The sequence below is a fragment of the Pyxicephalus adspersus genome, chromosome 2 (assembly GCF_032062135.1).
Source record: "Pyxicephalus adspersus chromosome 2, UCB_Pads_2.0, whole genome shotgun sequence".
Taxonomy (NCBI): Eukaryota; Metazoa; Chordata; class Amphibia; order Anura; family Pyxicephalidae; genus Pyxicephalus; species Pyxicephalus adspersus.
Genome location: NC_092859.1, coordinates 51,678,996 through 51,692,600, shown reverse-complemented (window position 1 = coordinate 51,692,600; position 13,605 = coordinate 51,678,996). Strand labels below are relative to the sequence as shown.

General features: G+C 39.6%; 1 protein-coding gene across 1 annotated transcript in view; it reads left to right on the top strand.

The window, feature by feature from the left end:
• Positions 1 to 13,605, top strand: part of SLC4A9 (solute carrier family 4 member 9) — a 90,769-nt gene that overhangs the window by 74,267 nt on the left and 2,897 nt on the right. The window contains exons 19-20 of the mRNA XM_072400772.1: positions 1,323 to 1,496; positions 3,170 to 3,316. Of these exons, the coding sequence (XP_072256873.1) occupies positions 1,323 to 1,496; positions 3,170 to 3,316 (321 nt within the window). The remainder of the gene's footprint in view (positions 1 to 1,322; positions 1,497 to 3,169; positions 3,317 to 13,605) is intronic.

The following is a 13,605-nucleotide window of genomic DNA, read 5'->3' as shown; positions in this document are numbered from 1 at the left end:
CACTCTTTGCGTCTGGATGAAAAAAAAAAGGTCTGAATACTTACGGAAACGTAATATTTTATATTTCTAAAAAAAAAATTGCAAAATTGTCTAAAATTCTCTTTTCACTTTGTCATTTTGGCATACTGAGTGTAGAACATATAATAATATATATTTCTGAACGTATGTAGCATGAGGCTGCAACATACCAAAATTGAAAAAGTGAAGAGAGTCAGAAAACTTTCTGAAGGCACTGTAACCCCTCTGAAACTTAAAAGATGAGTTTGTGACAAAAGAATTACCAAACATCTGTTTTCTATTGAATTTCTATAAAAATTAAAAAGTGCGGTCGATATCTACATTTTCATAGAAGAGCCAATCAAGAAAGGAAAAATAAAACAATACCTAAATGTCTGGTAATTATATGGTAATAAAGAGACTAAAAGGTGCTTTTGCAGATAGAATCCATATTTCTTATAGTGCAAGTGTAGTCTTTTTTTTTTTTACTTAATGATGTAACAATTTTTACTTGTAATTCAATCTGAATTTTAATTCAGATTGTTTTGATTTATATTTTTTTAACTGTGTAACACTTTTTGTGTCATTTGCTCTTTTTTTAAAAACATTGTTTTTCTCATTTCTGCATTTATTTTTTTAGTTTTGCTCTACTCATCAAATAAGTTAATGTACCGGTATTTATTTTTTTAATGGTATTGATACAGGAAATAGAAACTACTCTGTATAACCCAATATTTCTCAACCAGGGTTTTATGGAACTCTAGGGTTCCTCAAGAGGTTGCTAAGGGTTCCTTAAACTTTGATCAGTTTGTGACTCAGGTCAATTTACCAGATACCAATAATCTTTTTAGCTATCTTTAAGGGTGACATTCTTCCCACTGAGCAGCAATGTAGGGGATTCTTTCCCTTGACCACCACACTAATGTACTATGAGTTGTGGATAGCAATTAAAGCAGGGGTTCCCTCAAGACCTGAAAGGGTTCCCCCATGTTACAAGGTCGAGAAACACTGGTAACTTTTCTAGCATTTGAATTGTATTATTATTACAATAAATGACCACTATATTGGATATTCCTAATTCATTTTTTTCTAGACGGTTACCCTATATCAAGTACATTTAAAATAATATGTTTCAGATGAGGTGATTTATAGACAGGTATTTTCCTGATATAAAGTGATTCATTTTATAGTTTAGTTTAGGCCTCACTGTTCCAAAACTTGCTGGGTATGCTTTTTTATTTATTGAATATGTTTGATTATATATCACTATAAATTGTTTTATTCTATTATTACTACAACTTTGTTTTATCTGTTTATCTTTACAGTTCATGGAACGGTTGAAATTACTCTTTATTCCGCCAAAGCATCAGCCTGACCTAATTTACTTACGACATGTTCCGCTACGGAAAGTTCATCTATTCACTCTAATTCAAATAATTTGTTTGATCATTTTATGGGTATTAAAATCAACAGAAGCTGCAATTATTTTTCCTTTGATGGTAAAAAAATATATTACACCTATTCTAAATGTTACCTACTAGGCTGTTTGTAAAATACAATTCTCTTTATTTAGGCCAATACAAAACAGTATATCTTCAGCCAAAAAACAGAATGAAACTTGTATATGCTTGAAAGTTCCTGTACAGTCCTGTTTACAAATAGTTTAATAGTCCCAAGTTCATAAAGCAGCCTTTAGACAGGAGAAATACAGATCCCCATTCATGCTTGTTAGCAGCTTGCATGCTGCCATTCCATATCCAATAGAGACTTGCTAGCATACCTGTGCTATTTATGGCTGGAGCCAACTTCACGTGTACCAAGGTGAAATGGTGAGGCCCATCTATTACATTTCTTCTCATGAGTTCTTCTTACTACTACTGGAAATCTTTCCCAGTACACTCTCAGTCCTAAAGAGCCTATGCTCTATATAAGGGGGCAAACAAAACTCTCATCTAGCACCCATCTCTGAAGTCTAGTATAATATACAGGTCTGGATTGTTCACAGGCCACCTAGGCTGTGGTTTAGAGTGGAATGACCACTAGGGGGTGGCATTACAAAATCTCTATGTGAAACTGGAACCTGCTAACACTGGCTGACCATCTCTACAGTAACAGAAAGCAGAAACTGAAGGTGAAAGTGATTATACCAAGGTAACATGCAGGGTGGCATTTGTATTGGAGATATCACCCCTCAATTCTTGCTCTCTTCCCCTTGTCAACACCCCCCCCCCTTACCTTTTACCCTCATTCTTCCTCCCTCTCTCCCTCCTCTGTCTCCACCTCCATCCTTTTTGCTATTCTCCCCTTCACCTCTTTTCTCTATTTCTCCCTCCTTCTCTCACTATATCTACCCTCTCTTTCCCTCTCCCTCTTCCCTCTGTCTATTCCCTCTCTCACTCCAAATGGAAAAGCATATATACATATATACATATGTTTTTGCATCTCCCTCTCTCCCTCCCTTCACCCTCCCTTCAGAAAACCCTTTCTTTCTTTAACCTTCCTTTGACTAGGGGAAGACCTCTCTATTTCCCTATTTCTACCTCTCACTCCCCTCCCTGCTCCTTTTTTCTTTCTCCCCTTCTCCTTCCCCTTTTCCTTTCTCTGCTTTCTTTATCTCTTTCTTTATCTCCCTCCCTTTATTCTTTTTCCCTATCTCTCTCTGATCTCTCTCCCCACTCCCTTACTTTCTTTCTCTAGTTCAACTTTCTCTCTCTCTCCCTTCTCCATCTCCCTCATCCCTCTGTCTCTTCCCTGTCTCACTCCCTTCACCCTTTCTTTCCCCCAACTCTTCAATCACCCTTTCTTTCTCTCTTATCTCCCACCTCCCTATCATCACTCCCTCTTTGTCTCTTTCTTTAGGTTCTTTCTGTCCTCCCTTTCCCTCTTTACCCCCTCCCTCCAATTTCTCATTTATCTGTCTTAGAGGACCAAACAGTATCTGTCACTGATATTTCTATATACATATATCCACTATATGTGCATTTATCTATGTCATATTTCTTTAAATCTCTGAAAGTATATATGGGATATATACCTCTCAACACATGTTCAGTGTTTTTAGGAAAACACTGAGAAATGTGGATGCACTAAAAAGTTAAAGAGATTTTTTTAATTTTGCCCACTTTCAAATTTCAAGTTTCATCTAAATTCCTGAATGTTTGCTTACTTTCAGCTGCTGGCCCTTGCTGGTATACGGAAGGCAATGGAGTGTATTTTTTCTCTACACGATCTAAGTTGGTTGGATGACATACTGCCACAAAAGTCTGTTGACGAAGAACAGCAAAAATCAGAAGAAATAGATTCAAGTGACAGTGAAGATGTAAGATAACATTTATTCATTTTTATTTTACTGACTTAAGATCTTAGCTTCAATAATATTTGCATTTTTTTCTAAAGTACTTCAGCTTTGAGATGCACAGCTTTGAGATTCACAGCTTAATGTTAGTAATGTTAGTGTTTAAGTGCAAAAAATATTCCGTTGAATCATAAAAGGTATGTGTCTGTCTAAGAGAATACTCACAATCAAGGTATTGTCAGCGGTATGCCCAGGTCTAGATTTAAACTTTTTTCTCCCCTAGGCCAGGAGCTTGTGTCCCCACCACACCCATTCCAGTAGCATAAAAGATACAAAACTAAAGCTATCATATAGTGTTGGTTTGTCAAATATTGCTACCTGCTCATCATTTCTGAAACTAAAAGCAGAAACTAAACGTACTGTACAATGCATCCTCTCAGATACAAGAGGGTGCTTACCATGTTTGAACCCCAATATCACTGCAACAGCTATTTCTATATAGCCATAAGTGGAGATGTATTTTCTACTACATTTTCAGGTACTTGCTTCTTCTTGTTTCAGACACATTGGGTTCACAAAAAGGCAATTGACCAGTTATGTGTGACAGGGTAGCATGATGTGATCATTATAATTTTATAATCTTGTGATGATGCCATAATGATGACATTTTAAAAAGGGGTGTTAGCTACCTATATCTCCACATTAAAGAGAAATTGGGTTTCAGCAAAGGGAAGCAAACATGTATATGTGACAGGGCAGCACATTTCGGTGAGCAGAGTTTTTTATGTTCCAAAAATGCCATATTGATGATATTTTAAAGAGTGTTAGCCACAAGTGTCCACCAATTGTACCAACATTTTCAGTAATATGATGTAATTGTACACATCCACTTGTACTCACCCTTCAGGTAAATACATTTCAGCTTTATATGATAGAACTATGGACTTGAAGGCTCTGACTCTTGTCCAGAAGCTGTCATGCAGGTGAGGAAGGGGGTGTGGGGGGAGCAGAACAAATGCCACCCTGCGTTACTATGGCACCCTTGGCCACTGCCTAGGTGGCCTTATGATAAATTTGGCCCAGGGTATGCCATATTCAGTAAATGATTGATTTACATTCCAACACAGGACATTCAGGAAAGCATGACAAAGCCTAGACATGTTTTGTACTAGCAGTACTTAAACACAAGGCTTTTTGTCTATTCAGTTTTGAAGAAAGATAAAAAAGGTAAGGGGTACCTTTAACTATGTCACGTATTCTATTAAAGCCCCTTTAAGGCAGTTAGATAAATTTCCTGCATAACAAAATAGCATTTTATTTAAACACCACTCTATGTTAAATCTGCAATATATATGTAGCAGTCACCCCCCAGTTTACAATCTAGGAGGTGGGGGAAGTAACACACAATAGTAGGTGAGATATGTAGTGGTGGGAAGTAGTGAGGGTTTCAAAAAACAGAGGACGATGGGTAGGCAAGTTTGAAAAAATTGGTTTTGAGTGCTCCTTTAAATAAACAGAAAGTAGGAGCAAGCCGAATAGGACGAGAAAGACCATGAGACCAGAGACATGGGGCAGGTCTAGAAAAGAGCCGTGCGTGTGATGAGGTTATAAGTGAGGAAGTTAGTAGTAGGTCATTATAGGAGCGGAGAGAGTGGCTAGGGGAGTTTTTTTTTTTTACCAGGTCAGAAATGTAAGTGGGACAAGAACTGTGGAGGGATTTGAAGACAAAGCACAGGAGCTTTAATATGATTCTTAGGTGAAATGGAAGCCAATCAAGAAAACTACAAAGAGGTGCAGCAGAAGAAAAGCGGTGGGAAGGATAGATGAGTCTGGCTGCAGCATTCACAATAGATTGTAGAGGAGAAAGTCGAGTTAGTGAAATACCAGAGAGGAGGAGGTTACAGTAGTCTAGATGAGAGAGGATAAGAGCGTGTACAAGAAGTTTGGTGGTCTCTGGGGACAGGTAGGGGCGATTTTGGAAATGTTGCCAGGTGAAAGTGACAGGACCTGAAAATGTTCTGAATATGAGAAGTAAATGAGAGGGCAGAATTGAAGGTGACGCCAAGACAACCTGCCTGAGGGGAGGGATAAATAACAGTATTGTTAACAGTTAGGAATATGTCAGGGGGAGATTTGGAATGTGAGGGGGGAAGATCATGAGTTTGGTTTTATCCAGGTTGAGTTTCAGAAATCTATCAGATCAGGAAAGATCAAGGAGAAGGAGGAAGGAAATTTGCCTTAAGATTTAGCTCGGATGAGGTCATTGGCCACTTTAGTAGGGGCTGTATCGGTGGAATGGGCAGCTCGAAAGCCAGACTTGAGAGGGTCAAGTAGAGACTTGGTGCTCAGGTAATCAGTGAGTCTTTTGTAGACAAGGTGCATAAGAAGATTGGAAAAATATTGGAGAAGGGAGATAGGACGGTAGCTAGAAGGTGAGGGGTAGATACCAGTAGAAAGGGAGAGATTGAATAGTTCTGTTAGGGCAGAGGCCAGGGTGGAGGAATGGACATGAAGTAGATCAGAGGAAATTGGGTTAGGAGACAGGTAGCAGATGGAGATGATGAGAAAAGAGAGAAGAATTCATCCAGAGTAACAGGGCTTAGGGAGGCCAGTGATGATTTTCAGGTGGAAGGGGTGGATATGGTGGCCCGGTGAGCAGAGACATCATGCCTGATTTTGTTGATTTTATCTCTAAAGTAGGTGGCAATGTCTTGGGCAGAGAAGGTAATTGTGGGGGGAACAGGTGTGGGTATTAGGAGGGAGTCATTTGTTGAGAAGAGGCTGCGTGGGTTGGAAGCTTTAGAGGAAATAACAGCAGAGAAATAATTTTGCTTGGTGACAGTGAGTTCAGTGGCCAGAGGCCAGATTTCCTCAACTTGCGCTCAGCTGCACGAACACTCTTTTGTAGATGTTTGGTGTAATTGTTGTGCCAGGGTTGGGGGTTAGCAGGATGGGGTAGCGGAAGGTGCCAGGGGCAACTTAATCTGGAGTCAGAGAAAGAGTGTGGTTGAACTGAGTGGCAGCTTTACCTGGAGCTGTGATTTTAAAGAGGGTGGGGGTTAGGGACGTAAGGCAGTTTGAGAATAGGTTGTGGTCAAGGTCACATGTATCTCTCTGCCATTGACCAGGTCTGGGATGTGGCAAAGGGGGGCAAGAGATAGATAGGTTGAAGGTAATAAGGTTGTGATCAAAAAGGAGAAATGGCGAGTTGTCAAGGAGGGTGAGGTTGCAGAGTTTGAAAAATACCAGGTCTAAAGTGTGTCCGGCGATGTGTGCGGGGCCAGTTATGTGTCCAAAAGAAGGGGTAATGGAGAGCAATTTGGCTGAGAAAGGACTGTTGAGGTCATCCACTGCAACATTAAAGTCACTGAGGATGAGGGTGGGAAGGTCATTGGAAAGAATGTGTGGGAGCCAAGAGGCAAAGTTATTCAAAAATTGTGATACTGGGCCGGAGGGGGGCGTAGACAACACCAACAATGAGGATAGGGGCGGAAAAGACGGACGGAGTGGATTTCAAAGAGGTGAAAATAAGAGAGGGTGGGGTAGGAAGGGGAGAGAATGGGACCCACACCACCCCTTACTCTATTGCCAGGTCTAGGGGTATGTGTGAAGTGCAGGCCTCCATAGGGGAAAGCAGCAGCAGAGGCAGAATCTGGGCAGGAAAGCCAAGTTTCAGTGAGAGGCAGGAGGTTTAGAGATTTGGAGAGAAGATTTTGGATAGAGGTTAATTTATTGCCAACAGATCTGGCATTCCATAGACTGCCAGAAAAGAACTTATGGGTAGTGTGAACGGGAATGAGGTTAGGAGGAAGTAGTATCTTGCTGAAAAGTGTAGGGAAGAGAGAGGCTGTGGGGGGGACCAGGGTTGGGTGAGATGTCATCAGAAAGTATCAGTAGAGAAAAAAGGTGCAGGAGCACAGACAGAGAAAGCAGGAAAGTGAGGGAGCAGAGATACAATGCGTTACTTGACTTTGGTGTGAGGAAATAGAGCAAACAGAGAGAGTGCCATGTGAATAATACATTTTAACAGGTAATTGTGAACCATATGAGTACATTAAACAATGTGGCAAACTGAAAAGAAGTTCATGTGAGCAGGTCCTCTAATATGGGTTGTAGTGAGGCTTGTTGAGTTCCAGAAGTAATATTGGATGAGTCAGTCACAGAGATGGCTAGGTGAAATAGCAGTTCAGGATTGCAGCAGTAGAGGTTGTGTTGGAGTCCAGGTGGAGGCTTAATGATGAATCAGTCCAAAGGCATGGGATGGGAGTTGCAGAGTGTAATGGTGTGTCCCATCATTTTCCAATTTGAGGTTTTATTCCCTGGAATAATTCCTATTGCACTTATTTACTTATTTACTTTACTTAAATTGGCCCTTAAGATTTGGGCACATGACCAGAGTCCCCAAGTAATCTTTCCTGTTGTTTAAATAAAAGTGCGTTGGGCCCTGATAATGGATGGACTGATGGGGGTAACAAGGAATTTGGGATATCAGTTAAATCTGGGTAGGGGAGGGGTTAGCAGGGCAATAAATATCAATGTGCACTCAGCTGGAACAAAGTTAAACTTAAAGTTCTTCTCTTTCTAAAAAATCCTTTTCCTAAATTCCATTATTAGACACTGCTTTAACTCCTTTAGTACTGGCTATAGCCATTATGTTTTAGAGTTGCTTTGTAACAGCTGAGCAGGATATGCTGCGTTGGAGTTATAGTCCTTAAGATCTGCTTTTGACATAATGCAGCAATATAGTCCGTGGTTCATAAATATGAAACACTGTGTCCCTCCGGACTCCAAGGAAAGGGATTTTTCGTTCTTTCTTCATACATTATTGAAGAGTCACCCACTTTTTAGCTAAATCTACTTAAGGACTTTATGGCAGAATGGCTAGACAGAAGCCTCTCACCAGTACAAAACACATGAAAGCCTTCCTGGTGTTCACAAGAAAAGCACCTAAAGGACTCCCAGACTGTAAAGGAACAAGATAACCTGGTCTGGTGAAATGAAAATTGAACTGTTTGTCCTCAAATCTACAGGCACCACCCATCACCTGTCCAATACTATCCCAACAGTGAAGCATGTCGGTGGCAACATCATCCTGGGCAGGTGTTTTTCAGCAGAAATGACTAGAAGACTGGTCAGGGTTGAGGTAAACCTGTTTCACAGTGCTTAGGGCTTCAGAAATTCCCCTTCCAACATGACAATGACACATAGCATACAACAAAGACAACACAGAAGTGTCTTAGGGACAACTCTGTGAATGTCCTAGAGTGAGTGACCAAGCCAGAGCCCTGACTTGAATCCTATTGAACATTTCTGGAGAGACCTGAAAATGGCTGTCCACCAACAGTCCCCATCAAACCTTCTGTCCTTCTCTCTGCGAGAAATTACTGATATGTCAGCAGGTGGTAGCCAGATCAGCTCAGTTACAAAAAGACATGCCAGATCCACAAATTCCAGGGGTAGATCCCACCAAACTGTCTAAACCAAAGGTGCCCACTTACCTGGCCACTTACCTTTTGTGAACCTTGGCCACTTACCTAAACCCTAATTTCTCTTTAACAGTAGAGAAAGGGAAATGTAAGATAAGTTGGGACCCTTTTGGCTAATCCCCTCCTACTAATTTTTTATCACTTTTACCATCCCATGGTGCTCTGTCACATATAAATGTTCTCTTGTGTTCTTTGAACCTCAGTTTCTCCTAAAAAGGGGAGCTGTAGGTCAAATAAAATGTACGATAGGTGAGGGACTTTTGTGGCTAACTCCCTCTAAACTTTTATTGTTGCAGCGCCATAATAAAAGGCACTAATAATTCTACAGCTCTGGAACGCACAGGGAAGCGAGCCCCTTTGATAAAACCGGCAATGTCGCCCACCCTGAATGAGCTTTTGTGGTGCTTCCCAGCCGCGCCCTTGAAGAGTAACCCAGCTGTAAATTAAATAGCTAAAGTTAGCCAGTTTCAATTAAATGACTAGCTTTTGGATAGGTAATTAAAGGCACTCATGCTCCGTCGTCAATGGGGGAACTATCTGGTTTAACCATTTTACACACGACATGAAACAAGGTGTTATTCAAGTTGTAATAATATTCAACGCTTCCTGAGATGAAGAATTTCAGAGGCGTGTTAATCATCAGTGCCGCTATAAGTTGAACTTCTACATGGGTGTTTATGATACTCGATAGGCAGTACTGGATACTATGATACTGGATAGGCAGTATTTGATGAGATGAGAAATTTGGATTTTACGCACTCTATCAAGCTGTCGTGTAAGAAAGCCATGGCAGACAATTAAAACATGACACCGTTTAATCAAGGTGCTGTGATTAAAAGATGTCGCTGAGTGACCATCCAGACGCTTTCTGACTCCTGATTTCACCTGATTCTGTCGCGATGTTCTATCCATAACAGCTGTTGATATGGCAGCTACAGCGTCCTTAATGATATTTTTGGCAGCAGTGCGGTTTTACAGAGGAATGGCTTTTCTGAAAAGGCCCCAGAATATCTCCACAAGGCAGGTGCCTTGCATGAATTTACCGCCGCGGAAACCTTCCAAGCCTTGGCCCGCTTGTGAAACAAAATTTCGGGTGTAGCTAACTGGATCGCTGTACACTCTCTGTGACATCATTTTACTATGTCGCCTCCATGCGCGGATTGACTTTCCATGAACCAGTATCTTTTTTAAGCTTTCTAGTGCAAATCCATTTATTTGCCGCCATAAACCTGGGCAAAAGTCAGAAAAGAGCTTATTTTGAAAAAGGATTCAGAAATTGTCCAATGACAATAGGGGAAAATGCAATTTCTTTTACTTTACTTTAAAGCCTTAATACCCAGTTATTTTCTGTGCTTCTAGAAAAGCATTCAGCTTTTTCTTAAAGCAATCTATAATAGTTGCTGAAACTACTTCCTGAGGGAGTCGATTCCACATTTTCACAGACCTTATCCGGGGCTTAAACTTCTGTTCCTTCAGTCGCAAAGCGTGCCCTCTTGTTCTTTGTAATGATCCCAAAGAGAAAAATTAGGAAGAGAGTTCTCTATATGTTTTTTTATGTATATATATATATATATATATATATATATATATATAATATTTTTTTTATTTTTTTTTACAAGGTGATCATATCCTCCCTTAAACGTCTCTTCTCAAGAGAATAGATTCAGTTCAGCTAATCTCTCCTCAAAGCTGAGATTCTCCATTCCTTTTATTAGTTTAGTTGCCCTTCTCTGCACTCTCTCCAATTCCACAATGGCCTTTTTGTGAATTGGTGCCCAAAACTGGACTGCATATTCCAGATGTGGTCTGACCAATTCTTTGTACAGGGGCAGAATTATGTCTCGATCTCTGCAGTCTATTCCTGTTTTTATACAAGAAAGTACTTTACCAGCTTTAGATATTGCAACTTGGCACTGGATGATGTTATTAAGTCTATGATTTACCAGAACCCCCAGATCATTTTCCATTTCTGATCCAAACCTATTGCCCCTAGACAGTATGAAGCATGGATGTTGTTAGCCCCCAAGTGCATAACTTTACATTTATCTATAATAAATATCATTTGCCATTTGGCTGCCCAATCAAACAGAACATCCAAGTCTGCTTGTAGATTAGAGACATCCTGTCTGGACTTAATTCCATTACATAGTTTGGTGTCATCTGCAAACATGGAAACGGTACTTTTAATCCCAAACTCGATATAATTTATAAAGATGTTAAACAGTAAAGGTCCCAGCGCTGAACCCTTGGGTACACCACTAATACCCTTAGATCATTCAGAATATGTTTGCTTTTATTATTCCAATATTTGACTACGCACAAAACTGAATTTCACAATATGTGTCCAGGAAAAAAGTGTCAACAATAAATTAAATAATGTGGATCATGTGTGAAGTCAAATGTGTCATTGTTAAACACCGACTTGCTAGAAGATCTAATTGCATCGCATGCAAGTTTAGACTAGTGATGCCCAACCTCTTTTTATCTGGGGGCCACTTTTGACATTGATATAAAACTCGTGGGCCACAATGCAAACAAACATTAAAGATGTATGTTTAAAACGAGAATAGATTTAATTTAAAATTAAATTGAAATGTTTCTAGTTACCGTATCGTACATGCACCAAATAAAAGGAATGACAAATCAGGAATTTCTACACTGACCATTTGATGCTTATTTTATTAATAAAAGATAACAAAATTAAAGCTATCATACAGTGCTGGCCGGTCATATATTACTCCCCGCTCAACATTCCTGTACTAAAGAGCAAAAACTACACCATACAATGCATCCTGTCTGTTATAGGGGGCCGATAACCTTTTTTTTACCCTAAAATCTCTGCAACGAATACTTCCAGAGAAATGCAATTCATGTGACAGATAGCCAAGGGGGATATGTTCTTACTACTACATCTACAAAGTAGGGTGCACAGAAGGTAAGTGGCCAGCTAAGTGTGACAGGATAGGACAGTATGATAGGTATAGTTTTTCTTGGCACCGAAATAATAAACCAACCAAAATTGTTATTCAGGTGTTTTGATATAAAAATACATTTCTAATGAAACAAGGACTCGTTTTGCCTTATGTTGACAAAAGAGTACAGGTTTTTCCGGCCGTTAGGATATGTTACAGCCAGGCCCTGTTAAAAGCCAACAAAAAGTACATTGTAGCGCGTGCCTGTCTCAAAGTCTACAGTATACTGTCCAGTACCCGAATATCCAATCACAAAAATCTCTTTAGAGGAAGTTACCAAAGAAATCTGTTATGTGTTTATTATTATGACATAAATTATGCTTTAAATTAAGACAGACAACAGATACCAACAGGACCATTTCAGCCATTCATGAATACACAATTCTAGTGCGCATTTCCAGGAAGCAGAAAGCGGATAACGCTATAGCCATCAACCGTGAAGTGTTTATGAACAGCTAGATCTTTTTCTCTTTTTGATCTATTGCCCGATCCCCGAACCGGGAGGTTATTTTTCTCTAGCTTAATCCGGGAATTTAGGGGTGGAAATAAGATTTGCAACACCAACACGATCATAACATGATCATACTCCATGGATGATACTCCATCAATGAGAAGAATTATTTAAATTATTAACAGAAGAGAAGTTTTGTATGGTTAGCATTAAAATGAATAACCGCCAAATTAGAAGCATCGTTATAACAGATCTTTAAAGGCAATCCATTGCCTAGAAGGAAGGTTACTGAAAAGCCTGTATCGTAAATCATCAATACAGGGGTTACTACTGGATCTAGTTATTTTATGCAGTAACGGTACTTCTACCCTTTTTAATAGTTACGGGTTATCATCTGAAAATTACGTTTTTCCTAATAAATTTTTTAAAGTGGATTTCTACTATTATCAAATTTCGGAACAGACAAATATAAGATACCATCAGCTCAAGATGAGGTCACTACTGTATTTTCATGCTGTTACATTTAGCAGGTCATCTGTTACATCCCGGGTTTTGGCACCAAATGTCAAGGAAAAATGTATCTATTTCGTCAGCTGTTCGGGTAATAATATGATCGTAAGAGAACAGACACAGACACCAGTTGATCTATAGAGTTGCTGTTCTGATTTAATTAGAGAAAATGGTGTTATTTATACAAAATTCAGTAGGTGGTACAGAAAAATAATTTAAAGGTGAAGTAAACAGTAATCCTTTAGGATTCCAGAGTCATTGATGGCCATAAACAATGCATGGCCCTGATATCCAGGCTATCTCCTCTCACACCCCAAGTTTATTAGTCATTGTTTCCTATTTATACTTTGGTCATTGTTGTCATTGTTTCTTATTTATACATTGGGTAATAGACACAAAAATGAAACTTAATGACATTTACAGGACTATCACCCCTCACAATGCAGTCAGCTTTCCTGATATTTCTCATTGAAATCTGCTATTAGGAGCAAACATTATGCAGATAACTTAAGACAGTTTCTTCCTGTAAGGTTCCTCCCAGTGACTCAACCTATCAGCAGGGTATCACTCCATTGGTCATTTGCAGCAGCACCAATAATAAGTCCAACTTGACATGATGGCCACAGCAGCAGAATGAGGGCATGGAGGTAAAGGATTAAATAAGGCAGATCTCATTATATCTGGCATGCCTCAAAGTGCCAGATTATGTACCTCTCAACCTGAAGAACTACTAGGCTAGAAACTGTACATTTGGCCAGCATTTTTCTAATATATTATCCAGGTGTCCACCCGGGATGTGTCAAGTCGGAAAGAGTTTTCAGTGCAGGAAGTGCGATTGCCACTCCAAAAACTGACTATGCTGTCTTCCACCAGTGTGAAGTTCACTAAAATAAT